The sequence below is a fragment of the Hylaeus anthracinus genome, unplaced genomic scaffold (genome assembly GCF_026225885.1).
Source record: "Hylaeus anthracinus isolate JK02 unplaced genomic scaffold, UHH_iyHylAnth1.0_haploid 4, whole genome shotgun sequence".
NCBI classification, from domain to species: Eukaryota; Metazoa; Arthropoda; class Insecta; order Hymenoptera; family Colletidae; genus Hylaeus; species Hylaeus anthracinus.
The window spans coordinates 12,835,081-12,862,468 of record NW_026535289.1 but is presented as its reverse complement, the minus strand read 5'-3'; the positions used below and the strand labels follow the sequence as shown (position 1 = coordinate 12,862,468).

The following is a 27,388-nucleotide window of genomic DNA, read 5'->3' as shown; positions in this document are numbered from 1 at the left end:
ATACATATATACATGATACATATGATATATAGATACATATATACATGATACATATGATATATAGATACATATATACATGATACATATTATATATATATATATATACACATATATACATGATATATATATTGTTGCCTAATCAATAAATCATCACAAAATATTCGCATATCTTTCTTTAAAATGTATGCGCGGCGAAAAAGAATCGCAATCATAAATGGGGTCGCGAACTAAAAAAGTTTAAGAAGTCCCTGCTATAAAGTATCGTCCTCGACCCTTTCTTTCATATGGAACGAAAACGTTGGCTACGTGATCTTTCTTACGAGAGAATAATTGGCGAGTTTCGCGTGCAAGAGGATCAAGCGAAACGTTTTCCTGGTTGTATCGAATATAAAACAGTATTTATATCAGTGGTGGGTATAACACAGACGGAAATTTCGTTTTCCTTGCCAGCGAACCGTCGCGTCGATCGAGAAACCTGAATGAGAAATAGACCGGCGTATAACGCGCTTAACGCGACTGTTATACATACACCGGGATAACGTCTTTCCCTGTGCCTGCCCCGCACCCTCCTCATTCCTCTTCACGATGTCATCGCCGATGCTTTTCCTCCTCGGGAAGGGCGCATCGTGTACGCGCCTCGTTATTTTTTTATATTTCATAGATGGAAGCTAATCTCATCGTCGAATAACAAAATATCGAATAGAAAACATCGAGCGTCCGTTTCCACGATTATATTATCGAACGTACACGCGGTCTTCGACAAATATTTCACGATCGCGTGTTCGCGTCGTTTCCAATTCCGACGTCGACAAAAATCGCCAAGAGGATATTACACGAATGGGCGCGGTCATCGATTTTCTCTGTGCTACCGTGTCATCCTCGTGGAATGTCTTGGATAAAGTTCCTCGTTCGTTTCCCGTGCCGCGGGAAATCGGGTAAAATACCTTCGATAAAAGAGAAAACGATCGTACGACAAGAAGAACGATGCTTCTCGTTCTGCTGCGTTGCGTTTGCGCTTACGCGTATTTCTTTGCGGAATATTCCGACCGTTTCGTGCGAGGATCGAGAGTTTTCCTGAACCTAGTTGAAAGCACGATTGTAACAGGACAATATTCGAAAGTACGTCGGTTCGATACAGTTGAACCCATTGGTACGCAGACATCCCGTGTTGGAAGAGATTTAAGAAATAAAATGAACGCTAGGTGTTTCTGTTGAATTAATTGGATCTAAATAGCGTACTTGGTCCGAGCTACTCGGTTCCTTCGAGCTGCTCGTTTCTTCCGAGTACGCGACTCGGATCGAAAACTGGGTCTCAGGCTCGATTCGGCTCGCGAGCAACTCGAAACATCCGAGTTTTCTGCAGGCCTATTCCGAACGCCTCGACGCCTGACGCTCGTCTCTTGTTTATATCGAATACGATCGATTCCCGTCTGGAATTCGATTTCGCGTTGCACGATTCTGAATGTATCGGGAATACGACGTACGAATCCATCCTCGAGAGCGAGGGTAGCCGTTGTCATGCGATTGTCCGACACCTGTCTTCCTTTTTCAGCAACTGAAAGATGAGCTGGGCGAAGTGGTGGCCGAGATGGAGGCAATGGAGGGCGGAGGACTCGTGGCCGACGAGACAAAGCCATCCAACAAGGCCAAGCAAACGTCGATCGGTCGGAAAAAGTTCAATATGGACCCGAAGAAAGGTATCGAGTACCTGATCGAACACAACCTCCTCGCCCCGACCCCGGAGGACGTCGCCCAGTTCCTCTATAAGGGCGAAGGCTTGAACAAAACAGCGATCGGCGACTACCTAGGTGAACGGCACGACTTCAACGAGAGGGTGCTCCGGGCGTTCGTCGAGCTGCACGACTTCACGGACCTGATCCTGGTCCAGGCTCTCCGGCAGTTCTTGTGGTCGTTCAGGCTGCCGGGCGAAGCGCAGAAGATCGACCGAATGATGGAGTGCTTCGCGCAGAGGTACTGCCAATTGAATCCGAACATATTCACCAACACGGACACCTGTTACGTCCTCAGTTTCGCCATCATCATGTTGAACACCTCTCTGCACAATCCGAGCGTCAAGGATAAGCCCAGCGTCGAACAGTTCATATCTATGAATCGTGGCATCAACAATGGCGGGGATCTGCCTCGCCAACTTCTCGTGGTAAGGATCAATCAATTGTCCTTCGTATAGATCTTATGCTAAGAGTTTACGGTTTGAATATACAGAGTGTCCCAAACATGTTGAAAAGCTGTTCCGAATCACTCCCTCGAACTACCCCTTTCAAGAAACTCCAACAATTTTGGGACACTCTGTCGCAAAGCCAACGAAAGGACAGCGCTTCCTAATCGAGATAAATTTACTCCCAAAGAAAAACCTCACGGCGTCGAAAGGAATTTTGCTGTGTTCGCTTTGCGCGACATTCAAATCTTACGAAATTTCTTTGAAAATCGTCTCGGGTAACCGCAGGTAGCGAGAACGTGCGATCGATCGCAGAGGCAAGAAGACGCTTGCAAGCACGACAAACAATTGAATAATGTTGTAGCGTGCGATAACGGACGTACGTCATCGCATACATAGAACCGACCGAAAGGTGATCTGCTCGTATGGTACGCTCGTATGGCTCGTATGATTCGTGATTCGTGACCAGGATATAAAGCAATTGGTTTGGCGCGCTTCGCGAGTCGGTGTCCAGATCGCGATTGTTAGATGAGCATACGGGGCTAACAGGGAAGTACGTTTCATTGATTCCGTAATGACTGATTTAACGCGAAGTGCCGCGGTGCGTCGCGACCAGCGCTAGACACAGCCAAAATCTATTCGAAATTCCGATACCATCTAGAAAAACGTTCGACGACGGAGTTGGATTAAACTGTACTTCGGGGCACTAAAAATTGTAATAAACTCTTTGGCCGCGGGACGAGTTTTGCTGGAAATTCTAAGAGTGATTCGAGGTGTGAATTTGAAAAAAATATCAGCTTATAGGGTATGATAAGACGAACATTTTTTATATTTACAGTTTGTTCATAGGACGTCTAGTTTCAAAAGTACAAATTAAAAACCTTAAAAACCTTTTTCCCGAGATCTCGTAGTGAGCTGATTCTGTTGCTATCTTCTTAAAGAAAAAAAGAACAACACTCAAACAGTCGAATTTAAAAAAAAGAGTACCACCTTGTACTTTTTTATATTTATAATTCATTCATACGAATAAATTGAGTTTAATTTCAAAGATAAAAATTGAAAACTTGAATGGACCCTTTCCCTGAAATTCCATTTTTCCAACGAACATCCAACTTCTCAATTTTTATTCTCGAAACTAAGCATGCTATAAATAAACTGTACATACAAAAAGTGTTCGTCTCGCCATCCCCTACGAGATGATATTTAAGAAAAAAATGATTTAACGAATACAAATAGTTCTCTAAGCCCATTTCTCGAGGGCGTATATATACGTCCTTGGCAGTCAAAGTTTTTCATCCCTAGAGTTCATGAAACTTTTTAAAAAGTTTTAACGTCAGGAATCCAACGGTTTAAAAGTTACGCGTATGTAAAGTTTAGCACTTTTACCGTATATTGTCAGGCAATTAAAACCCTTCCTGAAAGTATAGCCCGAACCGGCTCTGTTAATTGGAAATATGGCAGTTTTCGAAGATAGGTATAACGATATAAAAGTAGTACATAATGTAGCCAGCCACCGACGAGAATCCGTTTTAGCGAAAGGGTATGGCTACAAGGCAGTAATACGAAAGTGCCGGTGGAATACGGTAAAATGACTTGGGCCAATAATGTACAGCTATTTCTCTACAAAAAGTTATACGTGTCCGTTGTTTCGTTTTCCAGAGTCTGTACGAAAGTATAAAGACGGAACCATTCAAGATACCGGAAGACGACGGTAACGACTTGATGCACACGTTCTTCAACCCTGACAAGGAAGGTTGGCTCTGGAAACAAGGTAATCCTACGCACACGTCGAGGCGGACCTTACAGATGCGACACATAGGACAAGCCAAATAATAAGCGTCGATAACATAAACAGTCGCCAGCGAAAATGGAAATCAAAGTCACGTATAATAGAGTACTTCGATCCTCGGTGTAAAATTGAAAGCGAATAGATGCGCTATGTAGGATTAAAGGAACGAGTGAGAACAACGTCCTGGAACAGCGTTTCTCGGTGTTTCTCAAACTGTTAGCCTGTGGAGATTTTTCAAACCTCGGATGACTCGAATATTTTCGGCGTTACGTCCAAGCATTCCAAAGATATCCCCGGTGGTTAGTTGTAGGATGTCGCGAGACTGTACATAGGGATTCCTGGCCCTTAAACACACGCACACGCGTATACACGGGATCAAATTAGCGGTAAAATGTACTTTCGATGAAAAAAAAAAAAGATCTATTGGGTACGTTTTAAGAGACCGCAAAAGTCGGTCATTTGGAGGATCGCTGTTTCAGGAAAACACCTTAGCAATGACAAAACAATGATCGTTAAGCTTCTCTGAACCTACTTTTTTCTTATATCGTATCGCTTTGTCCCTCTGCTGCCCTGACGGAGACAGCAGGTAAATAACACGTTTGTAATCGTGCATCGATCCTCAGCTTCAATACCTTCCGTTTACTGTTCCAGGCGGACGTTACAAGAGTTGGAAGAGACGATGGTTCATATTGAACGACAACTGTTTGTATTACTTCGAGTACACCACGGACAAGGAGCCACGAGGCATCATTCCACTGGAAAACATCAAGGTCAGAGAGGTGCAGGACCGGCACAAACCGCACTGCTTCGAGCTGTACGCCGCCGGTTCCGAGTTCATCAAGGCGTGCAAAACGGACAGCGAGGGAAAAGTTGTCGAAGGTATAACGGATCTACGGAAACTAAACTACGTTCAATCTGTAAACAATCGTTTTGGTCTTATTAACGCTTTCGAGAACGATGACTCAGTCCTCGGATCATACGACACCTTGAGCCGGCGACTGACTTGCAACAGAACATTGTAATGAGCATTCGCTTAGTTTGGCGGACTAGCAAGTGACGAGCGAACCGTGCTCCACTGGTCTGTCGGTTTTTTCACGAACCTCTTTCATCGTCTACTTTTCACTGAACCGAGTAGGAAGCATTGAAAGAGAATTCAGCCGAGAGTTCGAAGCGAGCATTCGTGATTCCAAAAAGGACCTTGTAATGTAACGTTGGTGTCAAACCGTAAAATTCGTGCCGAGCAGTTACATTACAGCGTTCTGTTGCAAGTCAGTCGCCGGCTTTACTCCTGTATCGAGTGACATGCGAATCGAAAAAAAAAAAGAAACTATAAAATAGTCACGGAACTGTCACCAGTTAACAGTCGCGTCTTCCAAGTCACTTTCTAACAATTAATATCGCGCAGCCGGTAAATAGAACAAAATATCCGTACCTGTTATTCTCCTGTTATTATTCCAGGTAAGCATACGGTATACAGAATGTCTGCGGCCACGGACGAAGAAAAAGAAGAATGGATCAAATGCGTGGGGTAAGTCGCGTCGCGTTCGATCTGAGAATGTCGTATCAATCGTAATCAATTTCTACATTGAAAAAGTACAATTTTTCTATGAAATTTGACAGGATCATCCCGAAATTCCTATTAAATGTCGAAGCTAATCGCGTTGGCCGCTTTATAACGATCGTCGTTGCACTTACGTAACTTCTTTTTGCGTGTTCAACTTTGATTAATTGTTACAGACAAAGCATATCGCAAAACCCGTTCTACGATATGCTGGCGGCTAGGAAAAAGAAAGCACAAAAGACCAACGTACACTCGAAGAGCTAAACGTCGCCACGTAGACAGCTTCGAAAGAAGCTTGGTGAGACAAAAGACTGTCTATTCACGAACCTACGTCGCTGGTTATGGATCGTGAAGTACAATCAAACGAATAAGCCGCTCGTAGATTCAGCGAAGGATCGGCGCGTCTGCTGAGAATCTCGCAGGAAAGGAAGAACTTGACGGTTACCTATGCGACGGTTCGTCATCGGCGTAGCTTTCGTCGTATACGACACGAAGACGAGTCGGGAAACGAGTCACAAAAACGAAGAGAGAGAAAAACGATGCCATTGGCTCGATAGTCGTTCGGTGTTACATTTTCTATAAAAAAAAAAAACTCGCTGCGCCTTAGTGGTCTAGATAGGTATATTATTTAAAGAAATTCGACGCTAGACTTCGAGTGTTCGAGTTCCCTGAAATGCAAGGCGCTCAACTTATTTTATGCGTTCAAAGCCAGAGAGTAAACGAAAGTATCGGGCGAGCACAAGATCGATAGATACGAGAAACGACGATGACAACCATCGAGTTTTTCTATCGTCGTGTTTCTCCGTCGCTCGTTAAATCCCTAGCAAAGTATAGCGCGTGTATCTTACCGAGAAATACTACCGTACGATCGATATTCCTGCTGTGATTGGAAACGAGAGAACGAATCGGAAAGAGTGAAATCTTTCGTGTTTCCTGGCAGCTTTAGACGATTAACGAAGCTTCGTTCCGAATCACTTCGAGATGCGTGAAATATTTATTTTGCACAGATTATTCGTACGTAAATATCGTTTCACGTGTATCCCATAGAAAACGAGAAATGAAAATTGTAAAAAGAATGAGAGTGTATCGTGGGATAAAAACTCGTGTGTCTGTTGAACTCGCGAGAATTGAATCGGTAAGACACGTGTGTTAATGTGATAGTCGTGTATTTATTTGAAAACAAAAATGAAACTTATACGGATAAGGTAGGTAATATGTTTCCATAATATTCCAGAATTGTTCTGGATTGCACATTATCGTACAGTTTGCGAGTATGGTATGTTCAGCCAATTGCGGGACTGTAGATTAAAAAACGACATAGTTTTCTTTTCGTTTAATGTACATATATATATATATTTTGTGTGAAAGTGAGTGCGTGCGTTCGTGTGTGTGTGTGTGTGTGTGCGCGCGCGCGCGTGTGCACATATTGCAATATATTAATAGTTGTGTTAGAAATGAATAGTAATTTGATGAAATCCAGTTAATTAAGAGTTTGCCTCCTGAACAATATTTACAGTCGCCTGACATACATTTCATCATAAAGCATAATCGAGATCCAGTAAATCTTTCATATGTTAAAAATTGAATGCTGAAAAGATTTATCTATGTTATTCAAAGTAAACGAAGTTACACAGAGATTACTTTTTTTTTTTACTTTAGTTCTTCCTATAATCTTTACATGAAAGCCATAGAGAATACGATGAAACATTTTTTATCCAATTTCTTGAAACCAATTTTGTAATGTTTTTAATGGACGAAAATAGTCTCTCCATATTTCGATATATATTTATTACTACTAGTCACAATAATATTTGTAAAACTATTTTTACCCACAGATATTAGAATTTTGTAACTTTTGTCATTGTATTTGCTCCTTGTTTCTTCGTCTATAGTGTAAAGTAACGTACAAGTATGTCTTGGAATTAGAGACTTTTGAACATAGATTCTTTCCAGTTTAACGATTGTCGTGAATCCTAGCGAGCTTAAACCACACTCGCGTTTGGTGTCGGTATGAAAATGAAAAAATAGAGAGAATAACGATGCGGGTGCCTTTGAGATCTCGTTCAAGTTAATTGTAACAGTAGATCCGTCGTAAACATGAGTACGAGGTAATGAAAATTCAAAGATTTACGTTGTCTTTTTGCTACGTGCAAGGGAATGTTGAACATCGAAAACGCCTTACTACGATACGTTAAATAACAAAACCCAGAAGTAATTCTAGACTATAAGTTTTTTAACGTTACGCAAAATCTAACTGTGGTAAAAAAACAATGATTTATATCCCATCACAGTCACGAAGAAACGCACTTTCAATTAGATTGATAAATAATTGTTTCGTGGCCATTGACCCGTCCTTGAATTGGCTTTGTACAGAGACTACATTTTCTTTTCTATTTTTTTTTCTTTTTTTATTTACTACTAACGCGTCGATGGATTAACGCTACAGGCGTATCTATAGTGGTTTATCAAAAACGTGAGGTAGGAGCTGCATAAAATTAGTTTAGACGAACTACGTTGGTAATTCGTTAACGTCCTTCGTATCGTGTTCACTTTAAAAATTGTTCGTCGATAATACATTTATTTTCGAAACGACGAATTGATTATCTTTGCTATTGCATCGAGTTGCCATTTCTCGGAAGGGAGACCATAATACCACAGCGTCCCGTAAATTTCCAACGAAACGCTGTTCGACCAATTATTATAAACCGATACCACAAATACCATGAAATAATTTGGTGAACAAGGGAATGTATAAAGCTGTCCTTTAAAGAACAATATAGATGATGCTATCAAAATTGTTTAAAAGCAAAATCAAAACTAATCTCGTAGTTTAGCAGAATACATTACAAATGTTGGTTTGTAGTATATTTCTTGTGTATAGAAATTTGGGTAAATCATGGAAATGACATACGCGTAGAACGATATAAACTTCTGTAATCGGTAAGATAATTGATTCGGTATAAGAATTGTGTAAAAAAAATTTTATAGCAAAAAAATGTGTACATTTTGTTGTATATTATTTTCACTCGATAACCGTTATGTATTCGTATTGATCTGTGTACTGTACGTTCAATCTTATATGTATTAATTTAAACATAATAAATATTTCTATTTCGTAAGAAACTTAACGGAGAATATTTCTTTATCGGATTCTTTTACGGGTAAACAAAATTTGCACATCTCTTGCCCTTTGTATAAATGTATATATGTATCTTGAATAAAAAACCGGGCCAATGGTTCATGCGTTGAAATGTAACCAATAGAAACTAGACACAATTCTCACTGATTTTCCCTCTCAAATAGGCGTCACTAACCGTTGCTAACCGTGTCCAAAAACTACATTTATACCTCCTCTTTTTATTCTTGTGTCTATGCTGGTCTATGCCGGTCTATGCTAGAGCATGCTGGAGCATGCTCATTAAGCCAAGCATAGTCACGTGATCGATTCTGTTTGACCGCACTTCCATTTCATTTCTACGTTCACCAATAATTCTCTTCGCATGCAAGTATTTGTTGTTTAAACGTTGAAACGTATCATTATTGAAATAAACAATGAACACGCTACGATATATCGCTCGACGGGACATCCATCACATTCGTCAATTTCATAAATGGTAGGAATATGTAACCTGAGGTACATAACCTCACTTTCGAGTATACCCATGAATCATGTAAAGTGTAAACCATTAAAAGTAACAATGAATTTTAACTTTGCTCAAAGAATTTAATGCTTTACGTAGATTTTATTCGACTAAACATATATTAGTGTAATACAATTAAACGAATTAAGTTCAAAAATATAAGTATATTTGGTTCTAATTGTTAATAGCAATTTTTATAGTTTCGAAAGTAGGGGAAAGTACAACAAATTAATTTAACCCTGCTTGAGGTATTTGTAACCCAGTATCAAAATTGTTCCCACCTTTTACTAGTATCATTTTAAACAAATACTAATATCTTTACACCATCTTGTTTTTTAGCATTGCTCAACGAACAGAAGCAGCTACAGCTGTCAGTGAACCTTTCGTATCACCTTCTTTTACACCAGAGAAGGAATCAGTAATTAGTTCCAAAGTAGATCAAATAGCAGATCAGATAGTTTCTTTGAATCTCATAGAGGTAGCGCAACTAAGTGAAGTATTAAAGAAACGATTAAATTTACCAGATGCGCCTATAATGCCCATGGGTGGATTTGCTGCTTTATCCAAACCAGACGTATGTGAAATTTTCTATTTTGGCCATTACAAAATCTGAAATGGATACATATATGTATAATAATTTTGCTCTAGGAAGAAGAAGTTGAACAACAAGCAGTGCAAACTTCATTCACTGTTAAATTAACAGGTTTTGCTGACAAAAATAAAGTTGCATTGATAAAGGAAATGAAGAATATAATGCCAGACTTCAATCTTGTACAGGTAATGCACATGATTTGTTAGCGTCGCATTCAACTTGTTTCGAAATATTCGATTATCTCGCCATATCGTTCTTCTTCTGCATAGGCCAAGAAATTTGTCGAAAGCGCACCAACAACAGTGAAGACAGATATTTCGAAAGAAGAGGCAGAAAAATTAAAGGAATCTATAGAAAAAGTGGGTGGTCAAGCGGAGATTGTATAATTGTTACTTATTAATTTACATAAATTAATTAATTAGAACCCAGAAAAACGCTTAAAAACTCTGATAGCATTTTGTAATGATTTGTAGACCGAATGAGATCCGAATAAAAGCACCATTTTGTTATACAATTTGATGTGAAAATAATTTTTCCAAGTGTTCTAGTTTAACATTTTTCTAACAATCATTTATAGCTCATTAAAAAAGCCGATGTATTACAGCAACAAATCCACGTGACCGCGTGTTGGTATCAGTGGCGCCATCGGTGGAAAAACGCTCAAGTTTGTACCCAAAGCGAGAGAGAACGCAACAGTGTGCGACAAGGATAGACGTATGCGCCCGAGCGCGAGTGAGAATGCACCAATATACGACAAGGATAGTGACAACAATTCGCCATTTTGTCGACACGCTGAACGTTAACATATATTATTATTAATTTAAACTACTTAGTAACAATCCAAATCGTACTGAAAATGGCCTTTGAATGTATACAGGGTGTCCCAAAAATGTTGTAACATCTTGAAAGGGGTGGTTCGGGAGGTGATTTGAATTTCGCTATCGCAGCCGCTCCAACGGTATCCGCGCGCTCTGATTGGTCAGTGTTTTCCTTTAATATTTCCTCAACGAAGCCTCGGACAACATTTTTGCTAAGGAAAAAGTTGTTTCAAATCACCTCCCGAACCACCCCTTTCAAGATGTTACAACATTTTTGGGACACCCTGTATATTGATCTGTACTTGACACCGCCATTCCAAAAGTTCAGAAATTAATAATAATATCTGTTCGTTCAAAGTGCCGACAAAATGGCTATGTGTAGTCGCTATCCTTGTTGCACACTGTTGCGTTCTCTCTTGCACTCGAGCGCATAGATCTATCGCTGTCGCACACTGTTGCGTTCTCTCTCGCACTCACACAGTGGAGCTTCGGGTACAAACTTGGGCGTTTTCCCACCGATGGCGCCACTGATACTTTCTTCTTTCTTTCTAGACACTAGAGGTCTATGTTAAACCACTTCCACGCCACTGATTAACACGCGGTCACGTGGTTTTGTTGCTGTAATACATTGAATACATCGGCTCTCTAAATGAGCTATAAATGATTGTCACAAAAAATGTAAACATGATTTATTGGACAATGTACAATAATATGAGTACGAAATGTGAATGTTTTGTAAAATAGATAATTGAGAAAAGATATGTCACGTGATTCAAAGCAATGAATTTTTATAGTTTACTAATCATTCATGGATCGAGCGAGACAGTTCGTTACCAAACATTAAAAAGATCTATTATACAAATGTTATTCGTTAAAACATATATTTGTTCGAAAGATGTTTTACATTAAACCTCCTACAGGACAAGTATCGCTTCATGTTTTAGAAAAATGCGTTCTCGCTAGGTTAGAATATTTACAGTTACTGTATCAGGCTAAAGCTCATGAATTTAACGGTAACTTTGAATATTTATTAGAAAATTCAGCGTACGATAAAATTGGACATTTTTCAATACGGTAAGTAGTTATTAAAGTAATTTTGATAATTTACACTGATCGCGAATACTGATCGCGGATTGTTAATGTATTTATTTTAGTTTATTAGCATCCGCGTCATACGATCTATGGAATTATTGGATTCCCAGGGAAATCCTATTATTCCAGAATAGACTGCACCATATTTTACCTAGACAATTACACAGATTATTAAGAAGTATCATACGTCAACTAAGATTACTAGGAGATAAGGACAAATTAATTCATAGAACATTAATTGATATATGTACTTTTTTATTAAAGCAATCTATTTTCAAACATCTTATATCAAAAGATCATAAAATAGATTGCAGTAGTTTTCAAACTAAAGGTATATATTAAATTAATGAAATCTTTAATTCGACATACAATTATTTAAAAATGATATTTTTTCTTATATTTTCAAGTGAGATTTGAATTAGTGCCAGACTTAATAAAGGGAAGAAAATTAGACTTGAATGCTGGATATGCTATTGTACATTGTTCTAAATGGAAAGAAATACTCCAGTCGCTATTTTTTACATACATGACTATGGAGGTGAAGTGTATGAAATCAAAAGCACAATACACTATAAATCATGATGTTAGAATCGATTATTTATATCAAAAGATCCACTGCCAAATATTTCAAAGAAGTTATGGATGCGGACGCGTAACCGTAGAGAATATAGACAATGAAGCAAAAAATTTTCCACTTTGTATGCAGCAGTTCCATACAAAACTACGGAATACTCATAGACTTAGTCATTATGCAAGATTACACTATAGTCTTTTTCTGAAAGATAGCGGAATGCTCCTAGAAGATGCTATAAATTATTGGAAACAAGAATATTCCAAACCTCATTCATGCACATCTATTTGTTCACACCGTTGGCAATCAAATGAACGTAAATTTGTGTATAGCATTAGACATCTTTACGGTTTAGAAGGTTCTCGAAGAAACTATAAATCACCCAACTGTGAATTTATGTGTGTAAGTGAAAGTCTGCTTCACCATGCAAAATTTATACTTTATTGAAACCAATAATTACTTTTTTTTGAATTCATATTATAGGCACATGTTTCTGGACCAATGTACGAAGGAGGATGTCCATTTAAAAATTTTGACATGAATGCTCTTCAGAAACTTTTATCCTTGTCATTATCAGATGATCAAGTAACAGAATTATTAAATACTATATCACCTCAAACTCCTCAAATTGCTTGTGGAGAATTTTTGAAAATGCTCAATCAAAAAACTAACGATAACATTCTTATCAACAGCCCGCTACAATATTACTTAACAATGATTAAACAAACTACGTGATGTATTATTAATTAATAATAATAAATATTTCTATTACAAAGACAATTTTTAATAAATAAAAATTATGTACATATTATCGTTAAAGTATTAAACTATTGAAGAATGTCTCATGTTTATAATTATTGTCTAAACTCAAAACTATTAAAAATCTTTTAAAGCATCTTCTATAAGTGCACATGTTACACCATTTCGTGCAAGTATACAAGTAACACCAAGTTTCCCGACGTCAACAATATTTCTATGTTCGTCGTCGAAAAATAACATGTCCTTATAATTAGTGCCCGATGCTTTTTGAATTCTGGAATGAAACAATTTATCTCGATTATTCGTTCAAGATAAACAAAGTAAAAGTGTCTCTCATTCTTATGCAAAACTTACTTAGAGAAATGGGTTACTTTACTTCCTGGATATATCTCCTTATACTTAAAATAGCTCTCCCAATTAAACAGTTTTAACAATTGCTTAGCACCTTCAATTTCCGAAGTACGCGATGCAACGCCAAGCTCGTATCCTTTGTCTGATAACCGCTTTAAAATATCAGGTACTTCTTTGTAGTAGCGTATAACTTTACCGTAAGCATCTACGACTTCATTTCCTTTCCTAAAATTTTCTTAATGGTAACGAAACAAAATCAATAGCATATTTTTTCGCAAGTAATCGCGAAATACCAAGACTTACTTTTTAAACGGAGGAGTAACATGAGTATCAACCCAAAATGGCCATAAAGTATAATCTGAAATACAATGCAATTATTTTAATACGTATCACACTTTATTTACACAATTTCCTATGATAGAAAAAAGATAAGGTATCCTACAAAAAAATGTTCTAACCCAAATCGAAAACAATTATTTTAGGTTGTCGATTCATTTTGCACATTTCCTATCAAGCTATTACACTTTACTACATAAAATAGATAAGTTACAGGGAATCTACATAATCAATTCATAGCAAATGCGTATTTAAGGTACAGTTTCTAATATTTGAAACTGAGAATGACATTGCTTCGATTGCATCAGCGCCACGTGCACGTGACATTTTATAACGAATCGTTACTAGTAACAGCAGCTAACAATAACAGAAATCACTTATATTTTCATATAATTAGGTTTAATAGAATCGTTTTATGTAAAACGTGAATCGTCATAAATTATAATTCGTTCTAAAATCTGATCTATACTTTTGTTATAACCTTAGTAAAAATGTTGTGTTTTCATGTGCACAAATAATTTTGTGCATTCGTCATTGACCAATGAAAAAGCACTTCCGAATCCTGTTACGACCAATCGTGAACGAAGTACACGTTAAGGCGATCTTCCAATATCTACAATCCTTGAATTTTGTTCATCTTGTTCGGTGGTAGCGTCAATCTCGTTTATCGAATTTGTAGAACATCGTGGAGTGCCGATCGGTGATAATTATTGGATTTATTATAAAGTTATTATTTTAGATAATAGGAACGTCTGAAGTTATACTCGTACGTTGCATTTCATTCTATAACTGATAATAATAAATATTAATAGCCTAAGTAAATCGCAACGATGCGAACCCGCAAAACTCATGCATTGCACATTATTTTTGTTATATTTACTAAATCGCATCGTTACTTAAATAATTTTCAATCGTATCTATATATGTATTATTGAATTTACCTCGCGTAAAGTAACTATATTTTTCTTATAATAATTTGAATAATTGATACTTTTCTATACGTTATATTTAAGTATTTTACTCATTTTTTGTACTTCAATATTAACTGTTATTCTCAATGATAAAATTAGATAGTTGGTACATCACCCAAAGATGACCCAAACATTTCATTTACCACAGTATTAAATTTGTATTACCAATCTAACTGCGTGACTTACGAGTCACATTATTAAATTACTATTTAGATTATACTATATTGCCCAGAATAAGTAAAGTCTAGTATTAATTCATGCACTTATACCATGTTATTATAAATGTCCAATCCTGGTACTTTGTTTACTTAATGTTTGGTGAGAAAACAAATACAACTTAAAATGATAAATTAGGTTGAGCTCAAGTATAACATATACATATATAATATGTATGATAATATTTATTTTAAGATTCTACGATATAGTCGTATTGAGTTGTTATTACTTTAGTATGTATAGTATAAGAGAGAAAATTGTTTCGAACAGAGCAATTTTAATATATCTCTGACTAAATTAGTCAGCATATTCACCTTGCAGAAAAACCTCTTTTTATGCAATTCATTACAGTATGATAATACAGATTATACAAATCATTATAATGATAATGACAACATGTATTACATTCTGCCTATTGTTTACATAAACATACATGTATATTATTTATTTTTTTATTATTACAGAAATGTCTGAATCAGATCTCTTAGCTACAGATCACATTGATGGTCTAGATGGACTTGAAAATGGTCAAGATGGAGATGCCATTATGCAATGCGATGGTGTAAAGCGTGAATTAAACGAAGCAAATATCGATGATCCGGTATTTTATTCTTTTCTGCTACAAACATTTAAAAATAAGAATGAATGTTTACAAAATTAATGTTATAAATTTTATTAAATAAATTTGTCTCTCCTAACTTCAGGAACTAGAAGCCATTAAAGCACGTGTTAGAGAAATGGAAGAGGAAGCAGAAAAATTGAAACAATTACAGTCTGAAGTGGACAAACAGATGAACATGGGTAGTCCACCTGGTATAAGTAAGTTGTAAATTTTGTTAATTTGTATGTGTATTAAATTAATATGAATTTTTTTTATAATCGCGAATATATATTTTATAGTGTTTTTAAATTTTCAGCAAGTCCATTAAATATGTCGCTCGAAGATAAGATGGAGGTTGATAATAGATCCATTTATGTTGGTAATGTAAGTTGATATTCTATAAAAATGATAATAATTTTCGTGATTTATTTTTGTTTGAAATAATTGATTATCATGCTTTTTACACAAAAATACAGGTCGATTATGGCGCTACGGCAGAAGAATTGGAAAATCATTTTCACGGTTGCGGCAGTATCAATAGAGTAACTATATTGTGCAATAAATTTGATGGGCATCCTAAAGGTTTTGCTTACATCGAATTTGCAGAACGGGATTCTGTACAAACTGCTATGGCGCTGGATGAATCTATGTTTAGGGGGCGTCACATTAAAGTAATGCCAAAAAGAACAAATAGACCAGGACTCTCAGTGACGAATAGGTGCTTAAAAGTTACAAATATTATATTTACGACTGTATGACGTGTGCAGTATTATTGTATAGGGAGAAGGGACACCGAATTTGAACGGTAACGCTATAGTAATATGCTTTCAGGGCACCACGGGGTGCACGAGGCTACCGAGGTATGGCCAGAGGAATCATACGTGGCAGTGCGTATTTCGGGTATAGACCCACAAGGCGACCTAGGTATGTTTCGAAGTTATAAGTGCTTTTTCAATTTAAATAATTTAAAATTTATACTTTTTTTTATGTAGGACTTACAGACGGGGTTACTACATGCCGTATTGACCGTTTTAAAACATTTGACTACTATTTTTCAAATTAAGGTAAGTTCTAATATTATCATGGTATACATTATTCTTTAGTTCGTCTGTTTCCTGTGATTGTTCAAACAAAACGTCCAATAAAAGGGTAACTAAAAAAAACTTTTTATACTTAAAAATAATTACATGTGTTATAGATGAATATCTCTTATAAATCTTGTAGCGTATAATTGTACCATAAAAATCAAGCATAACTAATTTAGAAAAATCACTTCGTTTGAACAATCAGTTTATATATTGCTAAGCAATACATTTGTAGGAAAGGCTGGCAAATCAACGAACCATTTAGGTATTATTGTTATAAAAAGTCAGTATAAATATTAATGATGAATATTGAAACAAAATGTTCCACACGTTTTCTAGCCATTCCTTAGTGAATGTAAAAATATTATTCTCTCAGTGATTAACGTATGTTCTTGATCATTATTTTATAATTCTGATGTATCTATATAATTTATTTTAAAAAATTGTACATTTACGATACTAACATTTTAAATATTAGAACTGTTGCAAAGTATCCATCAATTTTCTACAGTGAACATTATGGAATTCATATTTAGATACATTGGCTTTCATTGGAATGCTATGCTGTGCTCTAAGTGTATAGTCAGCCTCGACACCTGACCATATTTTAAATATTGATAATGGAACACCTATATCGAAGTTGATACTCTATAGATACTTGATTTTATTTTCTTTTGTGGTATTCTCAATTCCTTCCAAATAATAGGTGTTCAAAAATTCATACCATAGAATATGGCCAAGTGTACTGTAATATTAGATATTGTAAGTTTTTGTGCATATCTTATTTATAGGTTACACAAAACTTACATATTTATACGAACATGAATTACAGTATAATGCTGCTAAGGTGTTTAAGTAAATTCTTATGATATGTCCACAGAAAAAAAAAACTGATACGATGGGAAAAAAAAGACAAAGAAAAAACCTCATGTCAAAAGAAAAAAAAAAGATTGGACAAAGATGGGCACAATTAATCATATTTGATTTAATAAATCATCATATGAACATTACAAATGTAGATCAGCGATGATTCGCTATTGCAGTTCAATTGTGTTTTTATATCATTCGAGCAGTTGAAATTCAACTGGTTCTATAATATCAGCCTTTATTAGTTTCCAAGAACTTAAGTCCGTTTAGATTACAAAAATACATAAAACTTTGGAATGTTAATAAAATCATGTTAATATATAAAAATATCCCCAAATGTTTTTATGTGTGTGTATGTATATATATATATACGCGCATACATATGTGTATATACGTATATAATTCTATAAATACTAAATATTTTAACAAGAATAGGTCTAATTCGATCATTATACATTTTGAAAAAAGTACGTGTGCACCTTGAATTTATTGCCAAATAAAATATATATCTCTTTCTTTTTATGCATACGTATATATAATTGTAACATGTTATACATTATTAATGTTATAACAGGTTCTGCTTGTCGTTTGTACACTAATTTCTTAACATTTACAAGTAAAATATTTCCTAACATAGATATACCTTTATCTATTACCAATTAACATTTTTTTTAATGTATATAACAAGACTTTTATATATTTTTGTTATCTATGGTAATTATGGTTGTTTCAACTTAGATTTCTGTTATCTGATCAAATTAACGTAGAATAAAAAAAACTTTTATAAACTACATAAAAATAATTGACTATAAATGGTAATTGTATTAAAATATGTTAAGATAATATTAAATTGATATAAAAAAAAGGGACAGCTTTCTCATATACTCGAAACGAAGGAATTATATTAGGGGCTTAGAAAATAATTATTTTAGAAATATTTTGATATATTATAAAGGCTGATATAACGTTGGCAAAAAATATTTTATGTGGCGATCGAAGTAAATAAATATAACCTTTATCTATTTGTTCAATAATTTCGAATGTATTTATTAAAAGTTGTTTTCGGTGAAGCACGTGTTTCAAATGTCAAATTAAAATAAGAATTGAACTGCAATACGAATGTCTAGTAATATCATATTACGATAATACTAAATTTTGTATGCATAGTAAGTGAAAGTTGCTAAAATTATGTTATAATTCTCATATGGAGTATTTCATACATTGATATCGATCTGTGCAACTTTCATTTATTTATTACTAACTATACATCTTCAATTTTATCTCAAACACATTGCTACTAATTTGTAAGATGCGTGTAAAATGTTTTTGAACCATTAATCCACTGTGCTATGACGTTAGGGGGAGAGCCAAGTTTCCACATATTAATGATCGAGCTACATTTCGTAACGTTACTTCCATGTCGCTAAGTATTTTGCAGGTGCAGTGCAGCATCAGCATCAATTGAGTGATAATCATACAAATTTCACGAACAATTTTTACGTTCCATTAAAAAAAAAAAAAGAAAGAAAAACGAGAAAAGAATAATTAAGATATAAGTGTAACATATAAATGTAATGTTTGGGTGGTAAATAAAGATTTTTCTTGGCTTAAAATTTGTACGTCAACTACTTTTATTAGGTTCGCATACTTTCAACGTTGTAACAGAAACAGGTAAAATAAATATAACTCGAATAAATTAATGATTTGCGTTTATTAACATTCAGTAACATTTAAATTGTCATTTTTTTTACATTTCAGATCAACAGTTAATGTTATCAGAAGGATAAATTTTATTCATACAAATTAATAATATTTTTATAACAGATATAATCAGAATATTGTTACATTTATTTGATTAGAAATTTACATTTCTTTATATCTCTGAAGGCAATATTGTTCATGAAATAATCTCCTTCGACCTTGAAGGTTTAATTATTTCACCTATTGTAAAATAATACGAATTTTCGGTCCGCGTTCCCTTGATTTATTTTGCTCTAGTTATACGAAGTATTAAACGACAACGGACGATACAAGAAACATAAACATTATCTCAACGAATTTAGCCGGCGACATAAGTTTAAAAGTATGTATAATATATGATTAAAACGTCGGGATATTCCGGAACACATATAAATGCACAATTAATTTCTAAAAGTTTTAAAATATTAGCGTTAACAGTAAAACTGAAGACCTGAATTCAAAACGTTAAAAGTATAACAGGACAAAATAATTACTAATGTATTTTTATAGGAAGTATATAATAATGCAAACAACTTATAGTCTTGAAGCATACTATAATCATAAGATCCTAGTCTAACCTCACTAATTTTTTTGTAAAGTATTAACACCAGCAACATTTGATTCGGTATTTTGAATATAGCTTTCAAGTAATGAGACTATGATTATTAATACTGTTTTAACGGTCACGCTAGGCACAAAAAGCACCTAAGTTTTGGGAAAATAAGGATGCTCTGCATATGTCAGTAAAGACACACAAATCTCGCATTAACATAATTAATATTCGATTTATTAGACTAGAACCTTAAATATTAGTTTGTAACTTTATAATATACAACGATATATAACCTATAACAAATAATTAAGTTAATTCTCAAAACATTAGTACTTGCTGTTTAAATTGATCGATGTTTTCGTTTCATTTTAAAGTATATAAATATATTTAACAATTAAAGAATATAGTATGTGATAATAAAACATTAGAAATTTATCTCTTCCAAACTCAATGTATACCTTTAGATATTTAATTGCGTTTTCATAGTAATCAGATTTTTAATTCAGGTCCTCAATTTGAATCTATAGAATTTAATAGCAATATCCTGGACTTGTTGCCTCGTTACGGCCCTCTTTTGATAAATGTCCGTGTTCATATAATAGTTTTATTACTTGGTCTAAAGAACAGGATAATAAGATTGCATAGATATAAACATTGACTAGTATACCAACTTCATGGTACGCAAATTTTGTTTTGGAAGGCAATAGTCATCGTTAAGAATTTAATTCGATCATTTTTAGAATTGATCGTCGCAAACTTTGTATGTTTGGATGTGAAGTTTCCAGATAGTTTAATATTTTTACACCATCTTCTCTGATTAACATGCTGCAGTAATGTTTTGCTACAAATTAGAAGAATTTAGATATAAGACAGCATTCACACATTTGCTTCGCATCAATATGACAAAGTAGTCGTCTATTGTAGGAATAGTCTTGTACTCACGATTTTTTGTAATAACGTGCTGTATTGCCCAAACTGCCCAAAGTTGAACAGGAGTATCTGAGCAGCATAAAAGCGGGAAAAATGGTTGGAAACTTCTATAAGCAACCATTTCTCCTTGAGGTGTTCGCCAATGTGTCACAGAATGAGCTAATTGTTGCAGTAATTCATCTCTAGTCTGTTGTAAAGTCGTTGTATTCCATAGCCGTGGTCCATCGCTAAGCAAATGTGCAGTAATACCTGCTGCGAAGTAAGATACATCAATGTGCGCCGAATTCAGCAACAAAGAAAGCATCCACAAAAATTTAGGTATCATAAGCCTTGGTCTTAAATAATGAACCTGCAATAAATGATATGATCGTATTATTTGTTTGACGTTCAGTTTTAAAAATTCTAAAACAATAGATTATAGTACGAACCTCTGCTATATTATTTAGTAAACCCAGTACTTTAGTCTCAACGCTAGACTCTCCTTGAAAATTTTCAAGCATTTGAAGAAACAACTCTATTCCACCTTGAGCTAGAAAGGCTGTACACGTTGAAGCACTTTCATCGGTTAAATTCCATAGAGCACTTAATGTAAATTTCATTGTTATATCTACTGATTTAGATTCGACTCTAGACCTAACTATCGAGAGTAATTTAGACATATACTGTGGCTGAGCACCAAGCTTAGATGTTTCTACCGGTGTTATTTTTGCTGCCAATATCGAGGAAATGGCAACAGACATACGAATCATTGATTGGTCATTGAAAATCAACAAGGAATTCATTACTAATGTTGCGCATCTGTAGAAATGAAAACAAGTAAATAACAAAGTAATATTATAAATTGAATTATAGACGTAGATTAAAGCGTGTTAGATTTTTCTTTCGATTAGGATTTGATATTTCGGTCTAGAATTTTCGAGTACCTGTATTTGTCAAAGGTAACATCCTGTAAAATTCTATCGCTGCATAACGTCAGTAGCGTATTCATTTGTAGCCGATGACTAGTCGGATAAGATTCCATTGCTACCATGGTCAATTCTACTACTTGCTTGAGTATCGATGGATGAATCATAATAGCAAATTCACCTTTGGAAAGATTATAAAGGCATGCAGTGCATGGTACCTGCACACGAACTTCCTGTGGATGTTCTTTCATTCCAGCTAACACTAACTTTATAACATCAACCCGTGGTTCAAGAAAGTTATGCGTTAACCGGAATAAATTAAGCAAACATTTCTCTAGATAGAGTGGTCTGCATGTATATCTTCTGAGGGCTTCTAAAATTTGAGATTCTGTTGCTGTACCACTAACCTACAGCGTTAAGAATAACAACAATTGGTATTAATATTTTCAAATATTCGTTTTATCATCTAAATTATTATTATTATTATTATCATTATCATCATCATCATCATCATCATCATCATCATCATCATCATCATCATTATCATAATAACTTACAACAAGTTCAGGTCTATAGTCTGCATTTGCCGAGTTTGTTAAACTGTCTTCGTAACAAGCATCTGTGCTTACAAGTCCCAAAAACCTTAAATACAGATGAGCTTTAATAAATTCTTTCAAGTCTTTCGAATCTATATCACCTTTACCTACAGCAAATGAAAAAATGATAATATGCCATTTGGTTACAAATAGAAACAACACGTTAAAGATACGATACCCACCAGATAAATCTAAATTAGTTAGATATGGCATACAATGTATAGCTTTCAAAAATTGTCCTATTTTTGGTTTTGCAGGCCCTAACACAGAGTTAACAGCATGCATATCTTTCTCATCGGAAATATCTAAATTTCTCAATGCATTTAGCTCCAATAATACTGAGATTAAATTTGCACTTTCATCTATCTTCAAATTATACATGATAAGAGACTTCAGACGATTTTTACATTTTTTCAACGGTGTTACATCATCAACTTTTGTACACGAAATATCTAAACTCTCTAAAAGAGGAAGGTCTTCGACTACTATTTCCAAACCATGTTTATTAAACTCTGTTCCTGATACGTTCAATGTATTCAGAGCTCTTAATTTGCTTAACGTTACTAGCACGCAATACCTGTTATAAAATACAAATATACGTAGCATGAATACTACCATGTGCTACAGAAATGTTTTGTTTGGTATATATTTGAAAATAGTTGATGTTTAATACCGTGAACAACCCATAAAACTTCCTTTTGCCACGCTCAATGATCGAAGGTTTTGTAAACTCCAATCACTTAAACAACTTATTAGATCATTAACAGTTATCTTTAATCCATTTACTACCAATTCTTCTACTTTATGCTGTTTTAAAACTTTTAAGCCTTTTGCTGTTAATGCGGATGCATCTTTTAATCGCACGTGTCTGTAAAGAATATATGAATTTGATTAATATTTTAATCGTATTTTTATTTCATGATAATTAATCCTCTTAATTTAACAAATAATATGTAATTACCTTAATCTGGTAGACTTTGAATCGAAAAGCGTAATAGTGACGTCTGTTAATCTTTTCTTTTCACAAAGATTAGATAATAACTGCTCTGAAATTTCAGCAGGTAAAAAAACATCTGAATGCCAAAAACTAAATGTTGTTGTTGGAGTTGACGACACATCGCTAGATGCCCTAGCTATTGTCGTGCATGGAATATCTACATTACTGGTACTTATCGAAGACTTAACATTCTGATCTAAAAATAATTTATTAATTATAATTCGATGAATATTATTCTAAAAAACTAAACCAAGCAATTGTACTTACTGTAAGTAGTTGTGCCTGCTAAACTAGGGGACTGTTCATCCGCATCGTTAATACGGCATGTGCACAAACTTGAAATATTGTCACAGATATAATCGATGCAAACCTCCCGTAAACTTCTTGGAGATTCGAACATCTTATATTTCTATTTACATACACGTTTTCCTTTTGTCTTTTTAAATGCTCTTTAAATATTTAATTATTTCAAGTGATCTAATTCCATTTCATTCCTTTGCATTTGTTTCAAAGAATCTATACAAACATATGCACGTCTGTAAATTTTGTACACTCTACCCGAATATTAAGATAAAATCAAGTAAAGCAATTTACATGACAATTTCATGTATTTATCATTCGTAATAAATTGAAATACGTCATACACAATTAATTTTCATACGATAACGAAATGTGTCATATTTATATCACTCGAAATAATAATTTACAATTGCATATGCGTCAGTACCTAAGGAAAGCATCAAAAAAGAACCACGCACGTCATTGTATTCCTATCACGCAGGTGACAGAATTTTAAATAATGATTACGTAATGACAAGTCCACAAAATGGAATAAATATTTGTGTCACTATGCATCTAAGCACATTGTATATGCTATGTATCAGAAATGGACCAATAAAAACTGCAAAGTTATTCGTTTAATCTATAAACGCATATCGCGTGAACATGGTATTTCAATGAAACGTTTGAATTCACGTACGAATTCCTTTCCAAATAACACTAATACGGAACTGTAAAAACTGCAGAAAATCGTAGTCTCTCACCTGTGGAGAGAACGCCATATTGACTTGCCAAATGTCTAAACAGACTGAAACATACCAGAAAAGTTTGTATATCGTAAAATACACGAACAAGATTATCGACGATAGTAATACGTTCGAACGAAAAAATAATATGTAGATCGCAATTGTATTATTCGATTAACGCTGAAAATTGTATCATGTGATACATAATGATTATCGTTAGTCGGACATACCTCGATATCGGGGAAAACATTTTTTAATCGTCCTAATTGTAACAATTTACCATTCGAACTGTATCCGCGTAAGAAATTACAGACAGCCTTTGACGGTCAACGAAGTCTGTTCGGTTCTGAAGACATAGTGAAATAAGTGTATGTAAGGAATTCATCGGTTATTGACACATTATCAATATGGCGGTAAAGTGGGAAACGATGTGCTTCTCAATGTGTATTACAATGTCATTCCAGCACGGTAAGAATTTTTTTTTTCAAGCAAGGTTGCAATACCTAGAAAGGTGTTGTTTAAAAATATTTGTTTTCTTAGATTTAACGACTGTCTCGTATTACGCAATTATGATAATGTTCGATTTAAAAATGATAAGCTTAACGATTCCCAAAGAAACTGATTTGTAATGCAAATATGAAATCTAAAAAACGAGCAGTTTTTTATCGCTTCGTAATTTTATTCTGTTGAATTTTTTCACGTGTACGTATAAAAACAAAAAAACAGTACAAATAGAAATTTTACTACTCGACTCTTTTTTATGCATTATTAATAAAGATTGAACATGGAATATTATACGATAAAAAAGAAAAATTGTACGTATTTTCACGATGTATTTTTTACATTTTTCTTGGTTTTTAAGGTTTAAAGAAAAATGAGTTTCAAGACAAGGTCATGATTTGAGTGTGCTGATAAGCAGCAATCATTTTGTAACACCATGTTTCATGATAACTGATATCGATCGGTGCTCTATCTACAATTACATTTAATTTCTAATAAGGATGCCCAGCTTACGGAAAAAAGTTGCTGGCTTTATGCGGCAACTATCTATCAGCAACTTGGCTGGTGCTGTAGAAAATATAGGTCAAGGAGAACAAACTTTACGTAGTCCCAGATCGTTAACACAAGATTTTACAAGTGGTTGCTTTATTACACGATATCTCGATGGGTAAGAATTGTTTTCAAACAATGTTTAATAATTAATATTCTTAGTAACATCTACCATATAAACCATAATTTTAGTTTAGAAACAAAGCAAGAAGGGCCGCCAATTTTGCATGGTAGAAATCCGGAAGAACTGCCAAGTAGACAACTTAGAAATTTTCAAGAAGACAAACAAGTATTTGCTGCTCATACTGGTCCAGATAATGGACTTGCAGCTGTTAATCTGCAACAGAAGCATTTAAGTCTTAACGATATCGATATTGATTATATAGATATGTTAGATCAAGGTGAACATAATAGGAACAGTAAGTATCGAAAAACGTCTATTGAATTTTGACGAAAGGTTTTGATAAAAAGGAATTGCTTCTTTCAGCATCTACTACAGCAACACCTACGATCGCTGGTATCGCAGATTGGTTTAAACCCCATGAAATGACATATGGAATTGCTACTACATTATACGAGAAAAATCCTACTAATGATACAAATAACGGGGAACCAATTGCAGATTGTTTTGGTATTGTAGCAAGATCGAATTCAGCTATTTTAGCGCTTGCCGATGGCGTTAATTGGGGTATGACCATTTTTTAACGACATCTTTATATGAATATATACAGTATATTTAAATGGTACAGTAAAAATACTTTATAAACAATTAAAGATATAATTAGGTTTAATTATTAGGTACCAAAGCAAGTATCGCAGCTAGATCTGCGGTACATGGAAGTATGGAATACTTGAATAAGGCATTTTTTTCTCCTTCGATTAATAATGAAATGACAACAACGAAAGACGTTTTTATAGCACTACTTCGTTCATTCCATGCTGCACATTCGTTAATTCTACAAGAACAGGGAATGCTCACGACATTAACCGTATGTGCAGTTCTTCCACTGCCAAATTCTGACTCTAATACAGGTCAGAAAAAATACATGGCTTGTACCTGTAACGTTGGCGACAGTTTAGCTTACGTATATTCAAGGTAATGCACACGAATATTAAAAATTATTATATCGTTTGCCATAAAAATAATATTTGACGTTAACAGAAAATCTGGAGTTAGAGAAATAACAAGAGGATCTCATGATATTCACTGTATGCGCGATATGCGCGATGCACTTGGAGCTTTAGGTCCTGTCGATGGTTCTAATCCTGAATTAAACAATTTGACCCTTGCAATGACAGAAGTTGAGAATGGAGATATCGTTTTCTTGACTAGCGATGGAATTTCGGACAATTTCGATCCTGTAGTTGGAAAATTTGCTGTCCTGCCATGCCATAATATTGTACCTGATTCAGCTGTAAAGAATAATCCCGAAGGAAGATCGAAAACGCGTCGAAAATCTACAGAAAACTTAAGACACACGGAATCCGGCAATAGTAATAGAAATAAATCCAGTTTGCCTGTAGTCGAGGCGTATCAAAGACACGAACTCACGCTTCTTAGAATGGAAGATTTGTTACGACGAGGTGTATCCGGAGAAGGTCCGCCGTGTAACAGTGCCAAACATCTATGCGAACTTCTTTTGGATTTTGCAGTAAGTTACAAAAAGTGTGCGCAACAATATGGAAATGCTAATTTCAAATACTAATATAAATTTAATTTTTTGTACATAATAAAAGGTGCGCATAACTGCTGCCAAGAGACGAATATTGGAAGACACAGATTTATATTACGCGCAAAGTAAAGACGGCCAATTAGTTCAACTTTCCAAACAAGAGCAGAGAACTCGGCGAATAAAAACATTGGATAAGGTATCCATGATTCCTGGAAAGCTAGATCACGCAACGGTTGTAGCACATGTAGTTGGATCCTTTGATTCAGAATATGTTTTATAATTAACCATGTAATATTATTTAGTTTTTATTTTTTAAAAAAAAAGTGGTAAATTAAATTGTTTTTATATAAGACTTTTCTTGAAGCGTTAAGTTAAAGGTACTCTTTTAAATATTGTATAATTAAGTTGTTTATACAATTTTTTTATTATTTAAAATAAAAGAAATATATATACGTGCTTATTCTGTATATGGTAAGATTTATTTCATTGTGAT

The 27,388-nt window shown here is 34.6% G+C and overlaps 7 protein-coding genes across 16 annotated transcripts in view; 5 read left to right on the top strand and 2 right to left on the bottom strand.

Annotated features, from left to right (window-relative positions):
• LOC128894659 (cytohesin-1) overlaps positions 1 to 7,161 on the top strand; it is a 26,316-nt gene extending 19,155 nt beyond the window's left edge. For 4 of the 7 annotated variants that reach the window (XM_054156552.1, XM_054156551.1, XM_054156547.1 and 1 more), the window contains 4 exons: positions 1,553 to 2,158; positions 3,836 to 3,947; positions 4,614 to 4,844; positions 5,703 to 7,161. In XM_054156552.1, coding sequence (XP_054012527.1) covers positions 1,589 to 2,158; positions 3,836 to 3,947; positions 4,614 to 4,844; positions 5,703 to 5,878 — 1,089 coding nt within the window. In that variant the 5' untranslated portion in view covers positions 1,553 to 1,588 and the 3' untranslated portion in view covers positions 5,879 to 7,161. Of the gene's footprint in view, positions 1 to 1,552; positions 2,159 to 3,835; positions 3,948 to 4,613; positions 4,845 to 5,423; positions 5,494 to 5,702 lie in introns of all 7 variants that reach the window. The other 3 variants (XM_054156549.1, XM_054156550.1, XM_054156548.1) reach the window with 3 other exon arrangements.
• Positions 7,162 to 8,954: 1,793 nt separating this feature from the next.
• Positions 8,955 to 10,273, top strand: LOC128894683 (39S ribosomal protein L12, mitochondrial). Its single transcript, XM_054156598.1, has 4 exons — positions 8,955 to 9,140; positions 9,507 to 9,741; positions 9,816 to 9,944; positions 10,029 to 10,273. The coding sequence occupies exons 1-4, from the start codon at positions 9,079 to 9,081 to the stop codon at positions 10,143 to 10,145; spliced, it is 543 nt and encodes a 180-aa protein (XP_054012573.1). The 5' UTR covers positions 8,955 to 9,078; the 3' UTR covers positions 10,146 to 10,273.
• A 907-nt stretch (positions 10,274 to 11,180) lies between these two features.
• Positions 11,181 to 13,135, top strand: LOC128894662 (DNA primase large subunit-like). Its single transcript, XM_054156563.1, has 4 exons — positions 11,181 to 11,651; positions 11,732 to 12,000; positions 12,077 to 12,642; positions 12,724 to 13,135. Exons 1-4 carry the CDS (start codon positions 11,473 to 11,475, stop codon positions 12,973 to 12,975), a joined length of 1,266 nt encoding a protein of 421 aa, XP_054012538.1. The 5' UTR covers positions 11,181 to 11,472; the 3' UTR covers positions 12,976 to 13,135.
• Positions 13,003 to 14,126, bottom strand: LOC128894684 (magnesium-dependent phosphatase 1-like). Its single transcript, XM_054156599.1, has 4 exons — positions 13,809 to 14,126; positions 13,654 to 13,708; positions 13,354 to 13,575; positions 13,003 to 13,273 (listed from the first exon to the last, which is right to left on the bottom strand). The coding sequence occupies exons 1-4, from the start codon at positions 13,852 to 13,854 to the stop codon at positions 13,117 to 13,119; spliced, it is 480 nt and encodes a 159-aa protein (XP_054012574.1). The 5' UTR covers positions 13,855 to 14,126; the 3' UTR covers positions 13,003 to 13,116.
• Positions 14,127 to 14,305: 179 nt separating this feature from the next.
• Positions 14,306 to 16,538, top strand: LOC128894678 (polyadenylate-binding protein 2-B-like). The gene is made up of 7 exons (XM_054156594.1): positions 14,306 to 14,452; positions 15,338 to 15,474; positions 15,578 to 15,692; positions 15,791 to 15,858; positions 15,951 to 16,192; positions 16,306 to 16,398; positions 16,467 to 16,538. The coding sequence occupies exons 2-7, from the start codon at positions 15,340 to 15,342 to the stop codon at positions 16,498 to 16,500; spliced, it is 687 nt and encodes a 228-aa protein (XP_054012569.1). The 5' UTR covers positions 14,306 to 14,452; positions 15,338 to 15,339; the 3' UTR covers positions 16,501 to 16,538.
• Positions 16,539 to 17,762: 1,224 nt separating this feature from the next.
• LOC128894639 (protein zyg-11 homolog B-like) lies at positions 17,763 to 24,548 on the bottom strand. Of its 3 annotated transcripts, XM_054156501.1 has the most exons (11): positions 24,403 to 24,548; positions 24,191 to 24,234; positions 23,415 to 23,663; positions 23,112 to 23,343; positions 22,824 to 23,018; positions 22,333 to 22,727; positions 22,112 to 22,257; positions 21,573 to 21,961; positions 21,078 to 21,447; positions 20,662 to 20,998; positions 17,763 to 20,560 (listed from the first exon to the last, which is right to left on the bottom strand). In XM_054156501.1, exons 3-11 carry the CDS (start codon positions 23,545 to 23,547, stop codon positions 20,433 to 20,435), a joined length of 2,325 nt encoding a protein of 774 aa, XP_054012476.1. In that variant the 5' UTR covers positions 23,548 to 23,663; positions 24,191 to 24,234; positions 24,403 to 24,548; the 3' UTR covers positions 17,763 to 20,432. The 3 variants fall into 3 exon arrangements, with proteins under 3 accessions (XP_054012476.1, XP_054012478.1, XP_054012477.1); XM_054156503.1 differs by lacking the exon at positions 24,191 to 24,234 and having other exon boundaries at positions 24,403 to 24,540; XM_054156502.1 differs by lacking the exons at positions 24,191 to 24,234; positions 24,403 to 24,548 and adding an exon at positions 23,875 to 24,168.
• LOC128894652 (PP2C-like domain-containing protein CG9801) lies at positions 24,516 to 27,362 on the top strand. 2 transcript variants are annotated; one of them, XM_054156537.1, is made up of 7 exons: positions 24,516 to 24,640; positions 25,035 to 25,340; positions 25,415 to 25,641; positions 25,710 to 25,910; positions 26,021 to 26,318; positions 26,385 to 26,874; positions 26,960 to 27,362. In XM_054156537.1, the coding sequence occupies exons 2-7, from the start codon at positions 25,174 to 25,176 to the stop codon at positions 27,173 to 27,175; spliced, it is 1,599 nt and encodes a 532-aa protein (XP_054012512.1). In that variant the 5' UTR covers positions 24,516 to 24,640; positions 25,035 to 25,173; the 3' UTR covers positions 27,176 to 27,362. The 2 variants fall into 2 exon arrangements, with proteins under 2 accessions (XP_054012512.1, XP_054012513.1); XM_054156538.1 differs by lacking the exon at positions 24,516 to 24,640 and adding an exon at positions 24,720 to 24,874.
• Positions 27,363 to 27,388: the final 26 nt, after the last annotated feature.

Excerpts from the sequence above, each read along its gene's own strand:
- LOC128894684 (XM_054156599.1), bottom strand. The coding sequence starts at position 13,854 with ATGTGCAAAATGAATCGACAACCTAAAATAATTGTTTTCGATTTGG. Across the intron at positions 13,576-13,653 it reads GTTACTCCTCCGTTTAAAAA|GAAAGGAAATGAAGTCGTAG; the intron begins GTAAGTCTTGGT and ends AGAAAATTTTAG. Across the intron at positions 13,274-13,353 it reads AAAGTAACCCATTTCTCTAA|AATTCAAAAAGCATCGGGCA; the intron begins GTAAGTTTTGCA and ends GTTTCATTCCAG.
- LOC128894652 (XM_054156537.1), top strand. The coding sequence starts at position 25,174 with ATGCCCAGCTTACGGAAAAAAGTTGCTGGCTTTATGCGGCAACTATCT. Across the intron at positions 25,341-25,414 it reads ATTACACGATATCTCGATGG|TTTAGAAACAAAGCAAGAAG; the intron begins GTAAGAATTGTT and ends CCATAATTTTAG. Across the intron at positions 26,319-26,384 it reads TTAGCTTACGTATATTCAAG|AAAATCTGGAGTTAGAGAAA; the intron begins GTAATGCACACG and ends TGACGTTAACAG.
- LOC128894683 (XM_054156598.1), top strand. The coding sequence starts at position 9,079 with ATGAACACGCTACGATATATCGCTCGACGGGACATCCATCACATTCGT. Across the intron at positions 9,141-9,506 it reads ATTCGTCAATTTCATAAATG|CATTGCTCAACGAACAGAAG; the intron begins GTAGGAATATGT and ends CTTGTTTTTTAG. Across the intron at positions 9,742-9,815 it reads CTGCTTTATCCAAACCAGAC|GAAGAAGAAGTTGAACAACA; the intron begins GTATGTGAAATT and ends ATTTTGCTCTAG.
- LOC128894678 (XM_054156594.1), top strand. The coding sequence starts at position 15,340 with ATGTCTGAATCAGATCTCTTAGCTACAGATCACATTGATGGTCTAGAT. Across the intron at positions 15,475-15,577 it reads AAGCAAATATCGATGATCCG|GAACTAGAAGCCATTAAAGC; the intron begins GTATTTTATTCT and ends TCCTAACTTCAG. Across the intron at positions 15,859-15,950 it reads GATCCATTTATGTTGGTAAT|GTCGATTATGGCGCTACGGC; the intron begins GTAAGTTGATAT and ends ACAAAAATACAG.
- LOC128894639 (XM_054156501.1), bottom strand. The coding sequence starts at position 23,547 with ATGTTCGAATCTCCAAGAAGTTTACGGGAGGTTTGCATCGATTATATC. Across the intron at positions 23,019-23,111 it reads TCAAAGTCTACCAGATTAAG|ACACGTGCGATTAAAAGATG; the intron begins GTAATTACATAT and ends TATTCTTTACAG. Across the intron at positions 22,728-22,823 it reads AGTTTTATGGGTTGTTCACG|GTATTGCGTGCTAGTAACGT; the intron begins GTATTAAACATC and ends ATTTTATAACAG.
- LOC128894662 (XM_054156563.1), top strand. The coding sequence starts at position 11,473 with ATGTTTTACATTAAACCTCCTACAGGACAAGTATCGCTTCATGTTTTA. Across the intron at positions 11,652-11,731 it reads ATTGGACATTTTTCAATACG|TTTATTAGCATCCGCGTCAT; the intron begins GTAAGTAGTTAT and ends TATTTATTTTAG. Across the intron at positions 12,643-12,723 it reads CCAACTGTGAATTTATGTGT|GCACATGTTTCTGGACCAAT; the intron begins GTAAGTGAAAGT and ends TTCATATTATAG.